Here is a 22440-nt window from a genome sequence, read left to right as displayed (position 1 = left end):
ACAGTTGTCCAAACTGTGTAGCAATTACCAGGGAACTTCATCCAGAATTCTTCCATACAGACCATTATTTTTTTGCTGAATCAGCAAGTGTATCAGAAGAAAGGCATTGTTTTCATGTAAAAGACTACACTAGTCCATAACTCCAGTTATTTGAACTACGAGGAAATGCACAGCGTAAGTGCATACAGTCAGGTCATGTGCTAAAAAACCCTCCATAGCCAATGAGGAGAATCAAGCATTTTGAACCTGCATCCTAATCCCAACATCTAGTCCAGGTCAGCCACCTTTGCTCTGCTGACTCTCAGGGCATCTGTCCAGTGCCCCAAGATAAGCAGTGTCCTGTGCAGTGCAGAGCACAGTGCTGGATACTGGGGAGGGGGCAGGGGAGGGATCTAGGCTGAAGCTAAGCCTGGCAAAGGCGGACAAAAGTCCTAAGTGTTTAATTGCTTCTCAACAACCGAATTAATGAAAAGTTTGTGTTAATTGGCAATACATTAAAAAAGAATGACATTCTTCAAGTCAAAACTGTTTCATGCATGACAGACAAGTGCTTACTGAGAAGACAAATCCCCTGGAAGCATGACAACTCCTCATTGGCCTGCACCCAATTCTCAGTCTCCAAATTATATCTTCCAGTAGTTAATTTAACTAATTGAGAAAGTGGGCATCTAATTTCTAGACAGAAATTGTCAATGTCTAGTCATTTGTCTTATTCTATCTGCCTATAATTGAAGGAAATGAATTTCCTGAACTCTGGGAAACACTTATTTTACAGTAAGAGTGACTGAGCACCACACCAGTTGCCCAGGGAGGTTGTGAAGTCTTCCTCCTTGGAGATACTCAACAGCCATCTGGACATGGTCCTGGGCAGCTGGATCTAGGTTGAGCAGGGGGTTGGGCCAGACAGTCTTTGGAGGCCCCTCCCGACTTCAACCTTTCTGTGGTTCTGTGACAGACACGGTAGTTGTCTCTATGCCCCCAGTGCCATTTGACAGAAGGGTATGATGAAGTGCAAATGAAAAACAGAGCTAGAACCACCACACTTCTATGGTGATAGCGTTTGTTTGCTCAACCTGCCTCACCTCCTGATCTGATCCTGTGCCGCAAAAAGCGCCTCCTCTGCAGCAAGACGACGGTCTCGTTCTTCCTCCAGCTGCTCCTCCAAATATTTCATATCCTGCTTTGTGCTGCTATGTAAATGCTCTGTTTCAGACAACCTTTCCAAAAAAAACAAAGCATATGCCAAAAAAGGCCTAATTCATGGACTATTGTGTTTCTGTTTATATTGACTATTGCAGTGTTTGAAGAGACTCAAATTACCTCCCAGCTCACGCAGAGGACTTAGTTATCTTTACTATATTTAAACTATTTGGAAAACATGAGAGAAGATAAATCTCTTGAAGCTTCTGTTTCACATCAGGAGGGAGTTCCTTGGTTCTGTCATCCATGGCTCCACCTTCTGAAAATTATTTTGAAAAGGTATGAGGAGCCATGTGCTAGATCTTAGTTTCAGAAAGTTACAAGGAATCTCGTGCTACATCTCAATTCCAGACACTCTCAGGCTACAGCCTTGAGACCAGGACCATTGATATACTTCAGCAGCTACTGAGGATGCAGCCCACCAGATCCAAGATGCTGGCTGGCTGGCATTGCTGCTGCATGTTGTCACTGTGGCTTTTTAAAGCTCTAATCCAAAGAGATAACTAATGACAGCTACTAAGTGCATACGACAGTTCCTCCAAATCCACAAGATCCTAATGTGGGACTGAGTTTTCCCAACACACTGGTACAGAATAAAAGCAACAGGCTCATCACTAGCCTCAAGAACTCCATCAGGACCAACATCCCCATCCCTGTTTTCTCGGACTTTCTTTACCTCAGCTGTAGCTCCTGCAGTTCAGGTGTGTAACTGCCTCTCTGCGGCTCATTCTTTTCTTGGGGTGCTCCTGGAGCAGCATCTGTTGCAAACAGCTCCTGAAAGAACACAGGAATGTACTGCAGACTGCACTGAATGAAGAGGACACACAGCCACTACAATGCTGGACAGTTAGCAGAGCCACTTGAAATAAGCTTTTCCCTGCTGTGCACCAAGCCCAACCCCCTTACCATGCTCTTGTCTGCAGCCTGCAGCTCCTGGAGCTGCCTCTCCAGCACTAGGCAGCGGTTCAGGACCTCACTGTAGTGCTGATGGCTCTCACAGATGCTCCGACTGCTCCCACGCAGCTGGAGGGAGAGGGCATTTTTCTCCTCAAAGACCTGAGATAGCTGAGAAGAGAACACAACTAGCAAGCAAAGAAATTGATTTTGTGAAAGCAAAATTCTTCTCTGTCTAACTGAGGGTAAGAATTCTCTTGAGAACATATAACTACCACGCTGCCCATCACTAAGGTCCAAAGACCAGTGACAATCTCCAAGAGTAGCTTGCAGCAAAGATTTCTGGAAGTCTCAAAACATCAAAGAGATGTACAGAATACTGCATGTCAAGAACAAGATTTCTAAAGTGCCGAGATTGACCTAAACCTTTCAGAAATATCATCAGTAAATTTTTAAATTTTATCATCAGTAAATGATTTTATATTCTCATTTTCTTCTTGAACACAACTCTTTCTGAAGATGGATAAATTCTGGGTCTTCCATTTCAGTGTGGGAATTGACTGATTGTGATTCTGCACTGAAATGAAGGAAGTGTTTCAAACTGGCAGGCAGAAGTGAAGATGACAAGCTTGCCTTCCCAAGGAGGGACTTCCTTCAGCAGCCCAGAAAGGAGGAGGCTAGAAAGTGCTCCCGACAACAGACATGGAACCTGTAAACAACTTTCTTCATATGGTCTCACTCTTTGGTCCCTTTGTCTGATCTTCATCTCCCTCCACCCATCTTTCCCCCAGTCCTCCTCATCTGTCCTCTCTCCCCACCTCTCCCCTTCTCTCACCTCCTTCTTTCCTCCCCTGTCCTCTCCCCTCTTCCTTTCTCCCTCTGGTCACCTGGGAGAAAGGGCACCACATTTCAGTGGCAGAAAAGCTGCTGATTCAGACCCTGTCAGTGAGCCTGCTGGATGGGATCTGCATGGGGCCTGGATATCCTTCTGGTCCATACAGAACAGCTGTCCCACTTATGGCTTCTCTCTCCAGTGCTCTGACTCACCCCAGTTACTCACAGAGGGAGAGCAGTGTGAGAGATGAAGGATGGGCTCTAGTGCTGTGCAAGCCCCATCCAGCAACAGGGAATCCATCGATGTGATTCTAACACTGCTTTTTTGAGAGATATATTTCTGGTTTTGTGTTACTTCATTGAATGCCCACAAGGACAGATTGATTCCTGCTTCCTGAGCCCTATTCCACCCTAACCCTCCCCACATTCCTCAGCCGCAAGCAAGTATAAGACATGGATCAGTACCTTGCTGTTTAACTGCTGAATTCTAAGCTCTTTCTGGTGCAGTTCTTTCAGACTGTCACTTAGCTGGGCCTGGAGGTGTTTCATCTCTGTTTCTAGGCTTGAAAAGTCCCCTTTCAGGACTCCTGGAGACATCTGCCAAGGAAAGAACAATGAAAAATATATTGCACGTGTGACAACTTGCTCTTGTGTTAGTCCTCTCTTTTCAGTATTCCAAGGTCAAACCCAACATTATTCCTAGACCTGGAACTTGAGCTGCTCAGGCAAAAGAGCAAATGGGCAATAAACAGAAATATCCTAAAAGCCATCTGAAAATCCAAACGGTTAGGAAAGATCACCAGACTTGCATATATGATGGATCCTTCTCAAAAGTTGTCTTAAAGCTGCTTACAATACAGGAAGAAAAAAAAAAAAGGCACATGAATGAGAAAAGAAAAAACAAACAAAACCCCAAGCAATGTCCACACTGCTCTAATCAACAAAGACCAGAAGGCCAGCACTGAAGAATCCTCCTGGAAAGCATCACATGAACATTGTTCAAACTTTTTCTTTGCATATATGCATGAATGTATCAAAGGGATAAGGGAGATTTCCTACCCCCTCCACTGACATACACCACTGGAAAATTGCAGACGTGGGTGGGAGAGTTCTCTCTTGGCTCTGATGCACTGCACTGTGCATGCAGCCTTCCCTAGACAAGCAAAATACCAAACATTTTCCACTCCACTTTTAGGACTATATATACAGGGGGAATAAGAGAGAAGGTGCAGTGTTCAAGCCTCAGCTTCTCTGGGCTTGAACCAGGATTGTAAATCCCTGTTACAGTAAAAACAGCAAGAAAAATTCATTAGAAAACTTAAAAATTAAGATGTGACACTAAAATGAGAACTGAGCCAGAAAATCTTAGATTCAAAGACAGTGCAAGGTTGCAATTCTAAAACAGCCAGAATACACACCTGAGAAGTTCCATGCTGCTCCAAAAGACCCAAAGTGCCTATGAAGCCCGCTTTTACCCTCTTTCTTGAAACACTGGAAACCAGGAACTTAAGGAAGAGCACTTAGGGGTAAGTCCTAAAACTTTCAGTGATGCAAGTTAGATTGTTGGTATTATCTTCGGAGGCCTCATAACCACATCCAATACTGCAGTCTGTAGGAGCTGGATACAGGCAACACACGCTCTTCTGGCTGAGTTTTGAGGCTCACACTTCCAGTAAAGAAGTATCTTTCCACTCACCTTGCCTTGGTGCTGTTCCTCTATGACTTGAGACTTGCTGAAGGGTAGCGTCATTTCCTGTGTGATCCTTTGTAAATGGCTCAGCTGCCTGTCCTTCTCTGCTATGGCCATCAGGTACTGCTCCTTCATGCTGCTGCTCTGCTTTTCCCAGGTGGTCTTCTCCTGTCTGCCCAGCACAAAACAAGGGAAATTACAAGGAAGTTACCAGTATCACTTATGATGTCCAGGTATCCAGCTAAGAATGAGCAAAGGGTGATTCAATCATCATCCCCATGCTAGACATGAAGTTTTATAACCAAGCCAAGCCAAAACAACTCACTTAAGTCGAGGAACCTTAAGAGCAGGTTTAAGGAAGTTCTCTGTATTTGGTTGAACACTTCTGATTGTTCCATGCTCACACTTTTTGTGTTCCTGGACATTGTTTTGATCTCACTGTACAGAGTTTTGTCAAGGAAGTCACTGTCATTGCCACTTGTCCCCATAACAATTTCTCTACACGGTCACATGTGCACCATGGGTCCATAGTACTGATCCCACCACACCAACCTGAGGCCATCACTTCATGTACAGTGTAAAAGCAACACAGGAAATAAACCTCCTGTTCTTTTGTCAGGATAAATAAAATTTGTAAGATGCTTCAACTTTACGAGATCTGAAGTTTTAGTTTGAGGGTCAGATTGGGGGCAGGGGGAAGGGAGAGAACTACAGGTTTTTATATCACTCTGGACAAAGATGAGCCATAGACGTTTTTACAAAGAAAATCCCACCCTTTTCATTCCAGCTTCAGGCATTCTTAAATGGATCTCTGAAATATTTGAAAGTGTTCCCCCCCCCCCCCCCCGTTTTCAGAACAGAGCATATTTGTCTGACTAGTTTTAGTCCAGTTGGAGAAGACAATTTTACTAGATGTAAACTACAGAGTTTTTTAAAAACACTAGAAGACATAGATCAACTGAAATCAAGGATTAGACAGCCATACAAAATGAGTATGTTCTAAACTATGGTATCAGTGGGATAATAAAGGGTTTTCAGCAGCAGCCTGTAATGGAGAGTACTGTGATCATATACGTAAGCTCCAATACAAGAAACAGCCGCAGTTGCCTCTCCAACAGAGGATACTGACCACCACCAGATGAAGGAAATAAGAACTAAAAGGTCACTGATCTATTTCACACAGGCATTGACCTCCAACCTGCTGGGCTGAAATTCTGAGGCAGAAGCTGGACGAGGGAAACATGTGCCCTCTCCTGGCCAGGGCAGAATGCCTCAGTGGCACCTGGCACAGTCCAGGCTGAGGTTCTCAGCATTCCCTTCACCTCTGCCCACAACTGCTCTTTGATAGAAACGAACACATTTGCATCATCACCAAGGCAGGGAGCAGACAGACAGTTCACCTGAGCTGCTGGAGCTCCTGCCGGTACACAAGTCCTTCTTGCCGCAGTTGTTCTTGCAGACGGAGCTGTTTGTCTGCCTCTTGCTCCCATTCCTGCAGTTGTGCCTTTAAGCGAGAATTCTCAGCGGTTTCCACCCCGACCAGGATGTATTGCTGCTGCAGATTCTCCAGCTCTCTTACCTGGAATTAAAGGGAAACATCAGTGTGTGACAGCTAAGCAAGCATCAGGTTTATTACTAAGAACTGTTCAAGACCATTTCTCAGTGTGGTATCTGGAGGGAAAAAAGGTCACATTCAGATGACAGAGGAACTAGAAATTGAATCATCAAATGCAGCAGTGTACTAAAAACTACTCAGAAAAAAAAAACCCTCAGAGAATTGTATTGTTAATGAGGGCAGTTGAATTTTGAGCCCTCCCATGAAGATACGACATACATTACAAGACTCCAGGCTATAATATTAATTATCTTATTCAGAGGAAAACAAAGTGACACAGAAGGAGCTGGTTAAGCATAACTCCCGAAGTTGGTATTTACTGTAAACCAGGAAACTGATGAAGTAAAATCCTTTTGGCTTTCCAATTCCAGTCATGCTGTAATTAGAAGTAAGTCATTGTTACGCATGCATCACTGCAATTGTTTTTGAAGACAAGAAGATATGGCTGACTCTGGAGACAGGAAAGTACTTAATAAGTGGCAGTGGGACGTAACTGTCAGTCTGTCTTCTGACCAGCAACGAGAACGCTGAAACTTGCTGGGCTGCACTGTGCCAGTGACTACACAAACACAGACACATCCAGTGTGCAGGCAAGGATGTCAAAAGGAATCTGCAACGTTTTGTACCCGCCTTGGAAATCAGCTGCCAAGAAGAGGAGGAAACTCAAGCCTTTGCTCTAGTCCCTTTTAGAAACCTAAGGCAAATCAAATGCATGAGCTGACACAGGTGTGAACTAAGCAGGTTAACAGGGACCTGATTTCCATGATTTCATATTTTAAACCAAGCTAACAGAGAAACCACCCTAGGAAATTAACGAAGAAATCACAGCCTCCATGTCAGAGGAAATAACATAGATGGCCCATACCAGATCCATGGGGTCTGATGGAGCATGCCCACAAATACTAAGGTCATTGGGAGGCAACTCCATTACCTTTGAAAGGTCATGGTGACCCAAGAGGTTCCTGAAGACTGGAAGAAAGCAAATGTCATCCCTACCTACAAGAAGGGCAAGAAAGAGGAGCTGGGAACCTTCAGTCTGGTCAGCCTCATCTCCATCCCTGGGAAAGTGAGGGGGCAACTAATTCTGGAAACCATTTCCAGATACATGAAAAAACAGGCTGGCCAGAGAAGCTGTGGAATATTTACCAATGGAGATATTCAAAATCCAACAGGACATTGTACAGAACAACCTATTCCAGCCAACCTTGTTTGTGCAGGGGGGTTGGACCAGAAGATCTCTAGAAGATCTCCAGAAGACCCTTTGAATCTCAGCTATTCTGTGATTTCATGATGACAATGATCTATGCATTGCATTGCAATTACCAGATCTAAGTCTGCTGAATTTTAAGACTTGAAGATCCAAGTCTCGTGTGGTGCTTTAAGTAAGAGCAGGAAGAGAGAACAAGGACTTACTACTCTGTCTCTGTCACTCTGCAAGGAGGCCAGTGCCTTCTTCAGACTCTGCACTTCTGAAGAAGTGGTGGAAGTGCTCCCTTCTGCTGGCTGTTTCACTTCTTCAATCTTATGTGTTTTGTCCAATTCATTCAGCAGACGGTCTCGGTCATTCTGCAGGCTTGCCATAGCCTTGGTGAAAGATTTGACTTGGTTGGAAGAGCCTTCCAGTTCCAAAGACAAATGGAGAAGCTCATCATCTTTAGCTCTGAGCTGCTGATTAAGTTTCTCAATCTGGGCCAAGAGACCTCTTTCATCAATAGCCTTCTGCAGTTCTGTCAGCTCAGACCTGACCATATCTCGGTCCCTGGCAATGGAATGTTGCTCCTCTTGTAGCTGAGCCATCTGTTTCTGAAGATTCTGTACTAGACTCTTTTGTTCCTCTAAGTCTGCAGAGTATTTCCGTTTCAAAACATGAAGCTCTTCATTGGCCTGGTCTCGACTATCCTGAAGAGAGCTCATGGACCTCCCAAAAGACTGAATTTGAGCTCTGAGATCTTTGTTTTCATCTGTGACTGTAAACAATTTCTGTTCCATTTCCATCAAGTCCCGTGCCAACTCTGCTACTCTCTCTTCTGCTGTCTCTGTTTCGTTCCTCAGTATCCCTGCATCATGATGCAGGTGCTTCAATTCCTTCTGGAGCCTGTCCTCAGCCTCTCCCACTCTCTTGGCTGCATTCCTTTGAACACATTCTAGCTCCCCCTCAAGTTCCATTATTCTTTTCTGGGAGAGGGAAAGCTTGTGACTCAGTTCTTGTACCTCTTCCTCTCGAGCCTTCAGTTCTGCTTGACACTCCATGATGGGACTCCCCTCATGTAATGCTGCCATCTCACTCTGCACCCGGGACAGAGAGGACATAAGGGTTTCGATCTCTTGAGACATACTGACTTTATCCTCTCTCAAGGCTTCCATGCACTTCCTGAGATCGTCCTGAGTATGCTCAGACTCTTTCAGCTGTGTTTCTATGGTTGCCTTCTCATTTTCCAGAGTTTGGATCCGCTGAAGCTGTATTTTGAGAAGTTGCTTCTGTTGGGAGTCCTTTATTGAAATCACTTGGTTAAGGTCTTCTCTGTACCGCACCAACTCTGCATTCAGCTTGGCATTCTCAGAGTTGAGGTCATCCATCTGGCTATGGAAACTTCTAATTTCTTCCTTGAGCTTGTTGTTTTCAGAAGCAGCCTCTTGAATTAGCTGGTCTTTTTCCAAGATTATAACAAGATGGCGTTCCTCAAGCTGCTTGTAGTCCCTCAGTATGCGGTCTCGGTCGTCCTGCAGAGATGACATGGACTTGGTGAAGGAGTCCAGTTGTGCCTTCTGCTGCTTACTTTCTTCTCTGCTTATCTTCATCTTTTCAGTGAGATAATCAAGTTTGTCAAGAAATTTTTTCTTTTCATTTTCCAAGGCTTTTTTATCTTCTTCCTCCTTAATTAGCCTACACTCCAACTCTTTCATCTCTTCAGAATGTTGCTGCTGTAATTCAGCTAGAGCAGCCATCACTGCTTCTTCTTTGGCAGACAGCAAACTCATGATCTTTTGATCTTTGGCACTGGTTTCTTCATGCAGCTTATTTGTTAGGTCCTTGGAAGCCTGCAGATCAGCTTCAAGCTGTTCACAGTTGAGTTTAAAATTCTGGATACTGGTCTCTTGTTGCTTGACCACAGTCCCCAGCTCTTCCCTGGCCAGCTCACATCTGGTGAAGGAATTCTGTAAGTCAGCAAGCTGGTTTCTCAGGCTGCTGATTTCTGACCCCAGTTCTTGCTGTTTATTCTGAGACTTGCTGTACAGTTCCTGAGACCGCTCAAGCCTAGTCAAAAGCTCTTTTTTTTCCTCCTGCAACATTTCACATGTCTTTTGATGATGCTGAATCTCCTTCCTGCAGTCAGCCTCCCAGTCTTTCTTGCTGCGTTCCAGCCTGAAAACAGAAAAGATAAAGTTGGTCAAAAATCCATGAAGTACCTCAATATCTTAACCCACACTAACACTGGTTTTATACTAATTTAGAAAAGCCACAGAATTCGTTTTACTTAAAGAAAAACTGGAAGAGCTGGAAATAGCTCTCAATTTAAAATTCAGGCTATCTTTTAAAGTTCTGACTGTACTACTGCCTGAAAGGGGTGGTGCCAGGGGAATATATTCTTTTAAAGTTGTTCATGTCAATACTGAAGAAAATGGAGGCACTTAAACACTGAATGTTATCACCTCCTTTTCATTACATTAATTCTCTCGTCCACTGTAGCTAACAATAAAAACAACCCCACACCATCCCACAATGAAATTGCTGTTCTGATACCTTTGATGTCCATTTCATGCTCCAGCATGCAAAGATACAGCATATAAACTTTTTATAAAACAATTTTACTCATGTAAGAATGGTTTGGTTCTGAATTTTGGAAATACACAGATGTACATTCTGATAGGTCCATAGCTCCATCTTCCCCATAAAATTTATTTTGGGATTAAACTGGAATTATGTATCCCAATGCTCTCTTGACCTCTCAGTGCAGTAACTCCATGCAAAAGAAACTAATTAATCTGAAATCTGAAAGACTCTAGATAGTAATCGGATGGTGAGTGCTTGTCACAGAGAACAGATTTAACACAGGTATCCTAATGATGTGAAGAAGGACTATTTTAGATTACTGATCACCCTGTGTCCTTGTGCAGACAATAAAAAGTAACCTTTTCCCCATAAACCTCCCCTGACACAGCTTATTTACCTGGATATCTGAGTCTGGAGTTCTTCCATATGCATGGTCATGTGTTTCATCTGGTCCTTTAGCACAACACAAGCTTCCTCTTTTGAACGTATTTCCTCTTCCTTCTTTTGAATAGTTTCAGTGAATTTCTTCTCCCATGTTTTTGATTCATCTATCACTCTATCCCTATCATCCTGAAGGGAAGACATGCTCCTAGTAAAGGCTGCAAGCTGGGCTAGTGTTTTGTTTAGACTGCCTTCCAGTTGCTTGGCTTCGTGATCCTTTGTCCTCAAGGAGTCTTGCAGATCACCAACTGTTGTTTCCATGTGGTCTTTCTCCCTCTGCAATGTCGCCAGCTTTTCTTCCATGTTTTTAATTTCCTTTGAGTGCTTGTCTTTTTCCTGTTCCAGTCTTCTCTCAAAGTCCTCATCCTTTTTCTTCATTTGAATTTTAATTTTCTCTTTGTTTGCTTGCAACTCTTCTTTCACTTTGACACTCTCAGCTAGAACCCTTGCTGCCTCACTTTGAGTGTCATCCAACACTACTTTGCAGAGAGCAAGCTCTGCCTGGGCTTTCTTGGTGTCTTCAACTGCTTTAGCTGAAGTTTCTTTGGCTGCTTCTACCTCTCTCTGAGTCTCACTCTGCAGAAATTCCAGAGCTTTAACAGTTCTTTCTAAACTACTGTTCTTCTCCTGGCTTTTAATACAGTCCTTCTGTAGCTGACTAATCTCCTGCTGTTTCTGTTTCAGCAGTTCTTGAAGCTCCTTTATATGTGTGCTGCTTTCTCCTCTCCAATTGTCTTTTAGCTTTTCTACAAATTCCTTTTGCTTTTCTGAACTTGCTTTGCTTTTCTCCTTTGCCATCCGACTTTTCTCCTCCTCCAGTTCATGCATCATTCTCTGCAAACTCTGAAGCTCATGTTTCAGTTGATCATTTTTGATTTGGAAGTCTGTTGCATCTTGCTGATAGTTTCCAATACTTCCATTAAGTTCTGCCAGCTGATTCATGAGCCTTTCTTCCAAGTCATCCTTTTCAGCCGCTAGCGCATCCTTCAGTGCTGTCATTGTGACCAGGTCGTCTTTGGCTTTTTGGACTGTTTGCTCCATCTTTGCTACTGTAGCCTGAAGAGCACTCACTTCATGGACTTTCTCTTCCATTTGGTGCTCTAAAGCCCTTTTCTCACCTGCTAAAGTCTCAACACACTTGCGGATGTCCCCCAGCTGGTGCTCTGAAGCCCTTCTATTATTTTCCAGCTCCGTGATTCGTTTAGTGAGCTCAGCTACTTGCTGTCTGTAGATACCAGGATCCTCACAAGGTTTATCACCTTCAAATGCCTCTTGTTCCAGCTCTGCAGCAAAAGGCTTTGGTCTACAAGTTATGTCCACTTGATTTTCAGACCTTCCCATTGGTGGTGGTGTGGCAACTGCCTCATTTGTTTCTTCCCCTGTTGTCTGCTGGGCAACATACTTGTTTACAAGTTCTCTGCTTTCTTTCAGCTTAGATTCTGTTGACTGCAAAAGACACTTCAAGTCCATGATCTCTTGATTAAGAGACTCCTTTTCAGCTATTACTGTCTCAAGCTGAGTAGAAAGAAACTGGCATTCCCTCCTAGAGCACTCCAGATCTTCTTTCAGGCTAGTGTTTGTAAAGCTCTCTCCAGTCCTGTGTAGCTCTCCATCTGTAAAATGCATCTCTGCTCTAAGCTTCTCATTCTCCTCCTCTAGTTCTAAGATCTTTTGTTGCTTTGATTTTGCAAATTTTCTCATTTTCTCCTTCATTCCATCAATTTCCTGTCCAGCTTCCTGTAGCTGCTTATCTGTTTCCTCTTTTTTGGCTTCAGCCCTTTTTAGCTGAACGAAAATTTCCTGCTTTTCCTGCCTAACAGTTTCCAACACACGCTGAATTCGCTCAGCCTCATTACTCACATTCTCATATGACTGCAGCAGAGTTTCATATTCTCCCTGAAGCTCCTTGTATTTCTCCTGCCACTCAGAACTCTCAGTGGCTTGAAAGCACTTCAATGATTCTACCTCCTTCTCCAGCTTCTCTTTCTCTAGAATAACTCTGTCCAGATTAAGTGTAAGGTTTTTACAGCATCCATCAAGATTCTGATTTTCTCTAAGTACTTTACCAATTTCTGCAGTAAGTTTTTCTCGCTCTCCAGTGAGGCACATTAACTTTTCTGTTAAGGTATCTGTTTCTTTAACATGGCCACATATTTGGCTTTCCATATTTGTCAGCTTGACAGAAAGACTGTCAATAGTAGTTTTAGCATTAGCCAGCTCCTCTTTTAGAGATTTGCTCTCCTTTAGTGCCTCTTTTCTAGAGATAAGTGCAGCTTGCAACTTTCTTTGCATTTGATTCTTCTGTTTAGCTGCTTCTGCATTGTCCTCTTGTTTCTCCTGAATTTCAGGCATCTCTGTTTGCAGTCCCCTGCTTTGTTCCTCATGCACCTGAGCCTGAGCTTCCAACTGACCACACAGTCTTTTGACTAAGTCCTCTTTTTCCAGCAATTGTGCCTGCACATTAGTGAGAACTTTGCTCTTCTCCTTTAACTGCCGGTTAAGAAATTCCATTTCTTCATCCTTTTGATGCACAAGGATTTTCAAGTCTTCCAGACTGGCCACTCCAGAAGTTTTTCCATGACTCTCCTCCAGTTCTGGCTGAAGACTTGCTCCCTTAGCTTCAGCTTGGTCAGAGGTTCTCTTTAGCCCTTCTATCTCCACAAACAACTGTGCTATGTGCTGTTGCAAATCAAAGATTAATTCTGATTTGTGAGCAAGTTCCCTTTGCATATGGCTGACGTTACATTCCAATTTCTCTTTCTCCATCTGCAATTTGTCAAGGTGTTTTTTAAATTCTTCCTCAGAAACATCTGCAACTTGTACAAGATTGTTATTTGTTGTATCTTCTGCTTCCATGCATGAAGACTCCAACCCACCTTGACTCCCAAAAACACTCTCTGATGATTGTTTCTGTTCTTGGAGTTGTCTGAGCTGAGCCTGAATGCTGTCCTTCTCTTTGCTTTGCTGATCAAATTGTTCTTGCAGGATGTTGTAATCATCTTTCTGCTGTTTCAGTTGTTCTCTGTGATGCCTGTCCTTTTCTTGAGCCTTTTTTATAGTGTCTTTACGAGATACCAGAGCCTCTTGAAGTTTTTTTTGAAGTTGTTCTTTTTCTTGTTCAAGAACCAAAATCCTTTCTTTAAGAGCAGACTTTTGATTTTCTTCCAGATTTGTACGTGCTGAACTATGTTTTTCATTTTCTTCATCTTCTGGGCTTCCATTGCTTTCAGTCACTTTGCCAGGAATTGTCTGATGCTCCATGATTTCATCTTTAATTGAAACAGTGTTTGCCTTACCTTGCAAGCTTTGCCTCATTTCTTCAATCACTGCCTGCAGTCCCGTTTCAGTAGCTTCTTTATCCTGCAGGTCCTTCCGGATGCTCTGCAACTCAGATTCCTTTTCAGAAAGCAGCTGAGTTAGATAGTCCTCACTGGGCTGGTTTTCAAGACTCACTTCTTTGCTGATCATGCTTCTCATGTTTTCTTCCCCTGTAGCTGCCTGAGCCACTGAGGTTTCTGATTCTTGTTCTCTACTCAGTTGTTCTAATTCATTCTCCAATTTGGTAACCTTCTTCAGAAGCTCCTTCCTGTTCACAAGTGCTGCTTGCAGCTTCCGCTTTACTTGCTCATTTTCTTTTCTCAGAAGTTCAACTTGATTTATTAATTCCTCATTTTCTTTACTTGCTGGCTCTGTCTCATTCTGCTGCTCAGATGCCCCACATTTCAGACATGCATCTTTTGCTCCTATGTTTTGTTCTTTTTCTTCCTGGGCTTTTAATAACAGACTTGTCTGCTCCTTAAGACTCTTCAGCTCATTTCCTAGAGAAAATTTCTCTTCATTCAGTAGAACCATTTTCTCAGACATGCTGACACTGATCTCTGCCATCTGTTGGTCCTTTTCCAGCAAGGCTTGTTGCAGGCTCTCTATAGACCTGGTGTGCGCAGCAACAAGCTGTTCTAGGCTTGCTGCCTCGTGTCCCTTTACGGCTAACTTGTGGGAAAGCTCTTCCATCTCTGCTGTATTCTTCCTCAAAAGTTGTCCTAGATCAAGTACTTCACATTCCTTTGTCTCAACCTGGCTTCTCAGATCCTTTATTTGCATGTCCTGGTCAGAAAGCTGAAGCTGTGCTTCATCCAAGTCCTTTTGCAAAGCTTCAATTTTTATATCCTTGGATTTAAATTCATTTTTAAGACTCTGGATTTGCTCTCTTAGAAGACTGCTCTGACTGTCTGACAGCCTCTGCTTTTCTGAAAGAGCTAGATCTTCCTCCAGTTGCTTCACTCGCTCCTTCAGTTCTGTTATGGTAGAAAGTTCTTTCACCTGACACAAGAGCTGATCTTGTTCTTCAGTCAAAACACAAAATGTACTGTCAGAATCCTCTCTTTTTTTTCTGTATTCCTCAGCCAACTGGTTTAGCCTATTTATTTCTGCACATTTTTCTCCTAGATCCTTCCTAAAGGATTCTTCTGATTTCTGCAGAATTATTTGCAGTTCTGTAATTTGGTTTTGTAACTTTATCAGTTCTTGAGATTGAGAGGTGCTAGGCTCTGGATCTGCTGTAGAAACTTCTTGCATTGCCTCCACCTTACTGCTGCAGGGGACAGGGCTTCCCTGAGGCTCTTCTTGAAGACTGATTCCGTTTCCCTGAAGAAAGCCTATTTGCTGCATTTCTGTTTCTCTCAGTAATGAGACAGTCTGTGTATCTGACACCTTCAGCTCTTTCCTCTCCAGACACTGTATCTGTGAATTCTCTACCAGCTGGTTAGCTTCTGTTTGGCTGCCTGTAGAAGTTTGGCCACTGGGGCCCTTGAGCTGGCTTTTCAGAAAAGTTATTTCTTCTTGGGCTTCTTTCAGTTCGAGCAGCAAAACTGACAGCTCTTTCTGTTTCTCTGCAGCGATATATTCTAGAATTCCAGGTGGACAACTTTCCTCAGTAAACTGCTTGCTTCCATTGGTAAAGCCATCTGTTCCTGCCTGAAAGAAAATAGCAGGTATCATTTTTCCTTTGAATCTTGTGAAAGGGCCACTTTTGGAAGTATCTACTGTCCACATTTTGTAGCTTTTGTAGCTTTCTCAAGCTGGCTTTTGCAATAAATAGAAGCCTCACTAATAACAGGGGGACTCTGTCTTGGCAGCGGGGGGTGGACTAGGTGATGTCCAGAGGTCCCTTCCAACCCCAACTATTCTGTGATTCTATGACTTCCCAGGTCACTTCTGCTAATTTGAGTTTCTGAAGTTGCATCATGAAAGATTCTGGCTTTATGGTCTGAAGGATCAGACCATAAGGACAACTTCCTATTCCCTTTTTTCCCCTTCTCTCTTGATTACAAGACAGTATGACTCTGAAGTCTTTAAGTTCTCCTGTGATTCACAAGCCCTCTAGTGTACTTATCCAGCCACATTTTTGTGGCATCCTATTCATAGTCTTAGAATAAGGAGGTTTTGTCCCCTATTCTATCTGTTCATTTAACATGAAGAAGCAGCAGGATAGAAGCCCATATTCCAATCTGCATCTATGTCCAAATTGAAAGCGCTAGACAAAGCACCTGGAACAAAGTGCTTGGCTTTTTCCAAATAACTATCTTAAGGCTTCTTCCCACCCCCCAAAACTGATTACAAAAGAACAGCAGTCACAAATCCTCCCCAGAAACTTTGGATCAACGGCCCACCAATAAGTCAACATGCTGCGTTGTAAAGGCTGTTCATCAGTTTGGAGGGCAGAAACAATTTTTGGGGAACCATTGAAGGAGAGCTGCTCTTAAAAAGTCTGCTGTCGCAATGCAGCAACCACTTTAAGTCACAGGAGGTTAAAAAAAGCCAACTCTTTGGGGCTTTTAAACTAAATTAAAGTTTTCCTATCTACAAATGCATACAATACTGAAACCAAAAGGGTTTTGGACTACATTTGTACCTCAGAGAGCACGAAAGTGTCATCAAAAGGCTTTTGCACTTCAGAATTCACCAGCTCTCCTGACACACCTAAATGATAAAAGGTACACTTGTCACCATCAGCATAACGACTTGCAGGTAAACTCAGTAGGTGAGTGATGGGACACTAAATTGCACTGGAGCTTCTATAGAAGGTGAGAAAAGACAAATCAAAACAAAAAAAAAGGCAGCAAACCAAGCACACAAAAAAACAACCCAGAGTCTGAGTCTATGCAGTGCACAGACATCCTGTTGTGGTTTAACCCCAGCCAGCAATTCAGACCCTGCAGCTGCAATACGGCTCTGTGAAAACTCCCTGTGTTTGCCACATGCTGGCATCACCTGTACACAGCACTTCTGACCCCTGCAGAAGGATGAAGAGCAAAGAGACAAGTGAACCAGGTAATAGATTGGTTTGACTGTTTTTTCTTTTCTTCATGTGGGATGTGGGCAGGAACTAAATCCTGACACAAAAAGAAATTTACTGGGTTGCAGAGAAAAATACAGTTCTTCATTTTATCTTAATTCTCTTCTGTGCCTTACACATCCCTCTTTGCATCTACAAACGCACTCCTTCAAACCCTTCTCTCTTTCTAACCTTAGCAACCACTTTTTTATTCTCTTCTGATATGTCCTACCCATCCCACATTAGAATGTTGTCTTCTACCTCATGTAAATTTTTTCTGCCTTCTGTAGATTATCATCTTTAGATTCTGACCTCAGAGCTCCTCCTTCTAAATAATTTTAAGAGTTGTCCCTGAAACTTCTCAAATTTCCACAATTTTCTTGTCACATGCCTTATTCTGTGTCCTCACCTGAAGAAGCAGAAGAACAGTCTACATAAGAGGCTGGAGTTTCCACAGTCTTCAAGTCTTGCAATTTTGCCTCAGCACCAATATTCTTATTCTGTGGGTTGAAGAAAAAACACTGAGCTCTGAGCCAGGATCCTGGTATGAGAAGACAGCTCTTATAGCTGTCTACTGGTCTGCCAAGCTCTAAGTAAACCTATCGGTCCCAACTTTGGACGCAACTCTGAAGCCTATGGAAAATAAATAAGTAAATAAATAAATAATAAAAAAGAGAGATTTGTTTTGATGTTAAGCAATAGACTAAGACATATCTCACCAGATTAACATATCAATCGATGCAATGATTTAAATAACTTCCTTCCCACCCTGAGATGATTTCTCTTCCATCTTCACTACTTCAAAGGGACTAACTACAGTATCACAACCTTTCACTGACTGCCCAAGCAGAGAAGGTGAGAGGTCACATATCTGTCAGTCTATACGTCATTGCTCCAGCAGATAAAGGATCTGGAGTCTTCCCAATTAAGTTTTGCTAGGCTCTATCACACAAACAAACTAATAACCCCATAAGAACCTTTTAACTGCTAGATGTCCTTAACCTGGGTTTAGGTAACTTGGCTTAAAGCCATGGGTCAGGTGCACAAATGGTAGGAATAGCTGTCCATGTGTAAAAAGTTAGATGCAAGCTATTTAGCTGGACTCTTTTTTATAATGAATACATTGAAATGGACAATTCCAGGGTTGTTTTCATTGACCCATTTTCAACTTGATCCACCTTGTTCCAGGTGATTCATATGCTAAATAACCTGTTTTTTCCACTATCTATTAAGGGGCAGTAGAAAATAGTTCAAATGCTTACATCTGCCCTTGAAAAGACTACATGTGTGGGTGTAGCCCACTGATCTACCAGCTCACAGCTTGACTGCAGGCAGTTGGAAGGTAACTGTCTGAGTCAAGCAGGATGAATGACTCAAAACATTTCTCCAGTTCCAATGAGTCCCAAATATCAACCTTCACCTTAAAACTTCACAGTAATACACAAACCCTCTGATAGAGAGGAATGTATTAGATAAAACACAGCATTAACCTTCCCCCTGTGGACAGGATGGGCAAGCAGAACAGGCTGCAAAGAGCCAGACCTTGCTCTAAGCTAACAAACAGTTCCACAGCAAATCCTCAGTACAGATACACAGAGGCTGTCATCTCCCTCCCCATGCTGAGGGTAAAGCCAAGCAGCAGGTTCCTAATCCTGCAGTCTTCCCAACAATAGCCTGACTGCATTTGTACCTGCAGCTGGACACAGTGGAGTAGCACAAGGACAGTGCCCAACTGTCTCCCACTCAAGGAGCACACAGCTTCCCCCAGTCGGTCAGCCAGGTGCCCATCAGGGCAGTGGGAACGGCCAGGGCCGGTTTGAAAGGCATCTTATATAATGACAGCTGAGTCTTTGGAACTGTACTTCCAGAGACCTGTCTCAGTTTAGCCCATGGTTTTGCTGAAAAACTAACTCACAAGAGGCAGAAAATAGCACAAATATGGACTGGGTGGATGAAGGACACAAGAAATCCACACAGCCAGCAAAGGGAAACGCAGTCCATTACGAACACAGCGCAAGAAGTATTTGGAAGCTATTTCTTTCACCATTAATCCGGTTAATAATAACCTTCCAAAGAGGATTGATAAAAAGACCCTGACAGCTTAGCTGTTTTAAGGCCAGTCCTTGACCTATTTTAGCTTATTTCAGCTGCTTAATGATTACCTGTTCTGCATCTTCTGTGACCATCACAGCTTCCTGCTGAGGCTCCTGGAGAACAAGTTGCAAATGTGGTATTTCTGAAACATTCAAACACAAAAAATTTTTTTGAAAATTAAGACTCTGCTTTAGACAGAAATGGGATATTCTTCCAGGAGCTTTAGAGAAAGGACACGTGGCTGTTAATAACAGTTAATGTAGTGGAGATACATAACACTGTCATTGGATAATGTGGGTTTAGTTTTTTTAGAGGCAACCCCATAACCAACATGCTGTTTTAAGCAGCTTTTAGAAAAGAACAATTGTTGTCATACAGACATACTGAAAGACAGGTAATAGAGATTCAAGTTTTAAGAAACATTTTTATAAAGGAGAGGAGAGAAAGAACTGTTGTAGCAAAACGTTTCAAATTTCATTTGGAAAAAATAAAATGAGAAATTGTTATAAATTTACAAGAAAAACACATTCTGTAATCCTTCTCAGTTCTAATTAATGTATTAAGTGATGCCTCTGTTTTTTAGTATAGGAGCTAGTAAAGCAACGAATACTATGTCTTCCCCAGAAATACCAACTTAGAAGCATTAAAAAATGGGCCTCATTTTTGTAGACACATTAACTACCAATGATGGTATGAAAAATATGTTAATATATATGCAAAATAAAATTCAGGACCAAGTAAAACAGTTCTCTTAGGCGTTCAAATTTCTGTACTTTTCACTTCTGAGCATGCAGAGAAGACACACATACCATCAACATACAGTACAAGGTTTTCTTCTGTACCCCTTTAAACACTTTTCTACATACAACTGATTATACAAAACTGTATTTGCTAAGTATTATGGAAGCTGAGGAAGCTCAAATGAATCAGTTTTGTGAACTCTAACAAATGAAAGACAGTCTGTGTTTTCTGTGATAATGGCTTTCCTTTACTGATTCATACTATACTGTAGTCTTTCCACCAACTGAACTATGGAAAGCCTCATACAATGTTCCCTTATGTAGCAGAAGGAGAGACCTTCAATCACTCAAAGAGCTGCTTCAAGAAAACTTCAAGGAATTCATATGGATGTAAAGAGAGTTATAGATATTCTGGTATAATGCACTGCTAAACCCGTGGAAATGGAAAGACTACAAGGATTTCAAAAATCTTTACATTTCAAACAATGACAGCTTGAAATTTGAAGGTATTTGTTGAGGTCTGCTTGAAAAGCATCAGAAATTGTAATATATAAGGTAACTATAAATCCTTATTTCATTCTATTCAAGTTAGGAATGGATTACGGTGGGCAGTTTTAGGCATCCCACTTTAGTTAAGACTGACAATTCATGGGACAAAAAGGAGTAACAAAGTATTTAGAACCTATAGAGCAGACTTAAAAGATGATGATTTTTTACGTTTCATTTAATATTTTGGTAGGTTTTTAAAGAAATTACATCACCCAGTGTTTAAGATCTAAAAAAATGTCAGCACTCAAGTGTTCAATGCACCCAATGGAAACAGAATTACAACAACAACAGAGCAGCTTGTTCTGAAGTAAACATGCAGCTAAACATGCACTGGGAAGGATGTTTTAAGTAACATGACAATGAAGCTCTGAGTCACTGCATTTTTCAGCTGGAATGCCTTTCAGTAGAGGGAGGAGCTGCTTTTTAAGAAAGCTGATTAAAGTTTTCCAGGTGCATTTTGGATGTACTCAATTGTAACTTGGGGCATGATACCAGATTGAAAGCTGGATTTCTGTAAGGCCTTTGATATGGTCTCCCCAACACCCTTGCTACTAAATTGCTGAGATACGGGTTTCACAGGTGGACTGTTAGGTGGGGTAAGGAACTGGCTGCATGCAAAGAGTTGCAGTCAATGGCTCAGCATCCAAGTGGAAACCAGGTCCGACAAAAGTCCATACTGGGACCGGTACTATTTAGTGTCTTAACTACTGACAGAGACAGTTGGATGGAGTGCACCCTCGGCACACCTGCAGGTGACACCAAGCTGAGCGGCTGATTTTGCTGGAGGGATGTGATGCCATCCAGAGGGACCTGGACAAGCCTGAGGAATTCAGCCATGCGGCCTTGTGCAGAGCAAGGTTTACTAAGGCCAAGTGCAAGACCCTACACCTGGGCTGGGGCAATCCCCAGTATCAGCACAGATTGTGGGCTGAATGGATTGAAAACAGGCTACAGAAGATGACTTTGGGATTCTGGTAAAGTAAAAATTGGACAGGAGCTGGCAGTGTGTGCCTGCAGGCCAGAAAGCCAACCATATCCTGGGCTGCACCAAAAGAGGTAGGCAGCAGGTTGAGGGAGACAATTCTCACCCTCTTCTCTGCTTTTGTGAGACCCCACTCAGAGCACTGTTTCCAGTTCTGGGGTTCCCCTGTACAAGACAGACGTGAATCTGTTGGAGTGAGCCCAGAAGAAACCACAAAAATCATCAGAGGGCTGGAACATGTCTCCAGTGAAGAAAGGCTGAGAGAGTTGTGATCGTTCAGCCTGGAGAAGAAAGGCTCCAGGGAGGCCTTACCGCACCCGTTCAAGAGGGCTGCTTCTCTCTGCATTGCCCAGAGAAGCTGCCAGTTGGCCCATCATTGGACATGTTCAAGGTCAAGTTGGATGGGGCTCTGAGCAACCTGACATGGTGAAGGATATCCCTGCTCACGGCAGAAGTGATGGACCAGATGATCTTTACGACTTCCTTCCAACCCAAACCATGCCATGATTCTAAACAATGTCTTGAAGTCCATTAAAGACCTGCATCTATGAGATTGTGGACCAAAAAAAGAGAAAGATGATGTTCTAGGACTGTAGGAATCTGGTTTATTGGTGATTATTCCCCCCCCAGGATTCTTATGAAGAGCTTCTATCTTTGAATGACAGGAAGCAAAAGGAATCTATTTCTCAGAAATCAAGACAGCCTACTGTCATAGTGCACCAGACCCTAAAGTAAACACCAGAGAATCCATTGTTTTATAGTACAATTCCAATAGAGTTGTGATATTGCTGCTACCAGTCTACATGACCAGACACTCAAAACCAATGTAATTGTCTGGGGTTTTTTTTATATGTGGCATATATACGGGCCCCTTGCTGTTTCAGCAAAAGCTATCAAAAATACTCCCCCCCTCCACCAAAGTACCACCTGCAGGTTGTCAGCATTTTGTACCTGGGAAAGCTACCATTTCAGCTATATCTTATTTTGTACAAACTAATTCTAGAATGATTCTTAAATATATTAAGAATATTAAAATAGGTACGGTAATCATACAACCTTCTGTCTCCTGTCTTTCCAAGTTTTCTGTGGGTAGGAATGAAGTCTCATTCTGGTCTTCCTGATCTATTATTTTTTCCTGTGAGGTTGATTCATCCTGTTTAAACAGGATGGAGAGGATAAAGATAAATTTTAATACAGTTTATAAATACATATTAGTATTTGATCATTTGGTTAACTTAAAAAAAAAAATCAATTGGCAACTTTTAAATTATTTAAATTGACTTCTACTTCTTTCC

General features: G+C 42.5%; 1 protein-coding gene across 3 annotated transcripts in view; it reads right to left on the bottom strand.

Moving 5' to 3' along the window:
- Positions 1-22440, bottom strand: part of GOLGB1 (golgin B1) — a 41136-nt gene that overhangs the window by 2612 nt on the left and 16084 nt on the right. For 2 of the 3 annotated variants that reach the window (XM_069033174.1, XM_069033184.1), the window contains exons 11-22: positions 22202-22298; positions 18943-19016; positions 17190-17280; positions 16358-16425; positions 10403-15420; positions 7647-9597; positions 6019-6197; positions 4625-4790; positions 3394-3525; positions 2107-2265; positions 1877-1974; positions 1083-1217 (exon numbers count right to left, since the gene is read on the bottom strand). In XM_069033174.1, coding sequence (XP_068889275.1) covers positions 1083-1217; positions 1877-1974; positions 2107-2265; positions 3394-3525; positions 4625-4790; positions 6019-6197; positions 7647-9597; positions 10403-15420; positions 16358-16425; positions 17190-17280; positions 18943-19016; positions 22202-22298 — 8168 coding nt within the window. The remainder of the gene's footprint in view (positions 1-1082; positions 1218-1876; positions 1975-2106; positions 2266-3393; positions 3526-4624; positions 4791-6018; positions 6198-7646; positions 9598-10402; positions 15421-16357; positions 16426-17189; positions 17281-18942; positions 19017-22201; positions 22299-22440) is intronic. The other variant, XM_069033192.1, reaches the window with a different exon arrangement.

Source organism: Aphelocoma coerulescens, chromosome 1A, assembly GCF_041296385.1.
Source record: "Aphelocoma coerulescens isolate FSJ_1873_10779 chromosome 1A, UR_Acoe_1.0, whole genome shotgun sequence".
Taxonomy (NCBI): Eukaryota; Metazoa; Chordata; class Aves; order Passeriformes; family Corvidae; genus Aphelocoma; species Aphelocoma coerulescens.
The sequence above is the reverse complement of the archived record's forward strand: the minus strand, read 5'-3'. Positions and strand labels throughout refer to the sequence as shown.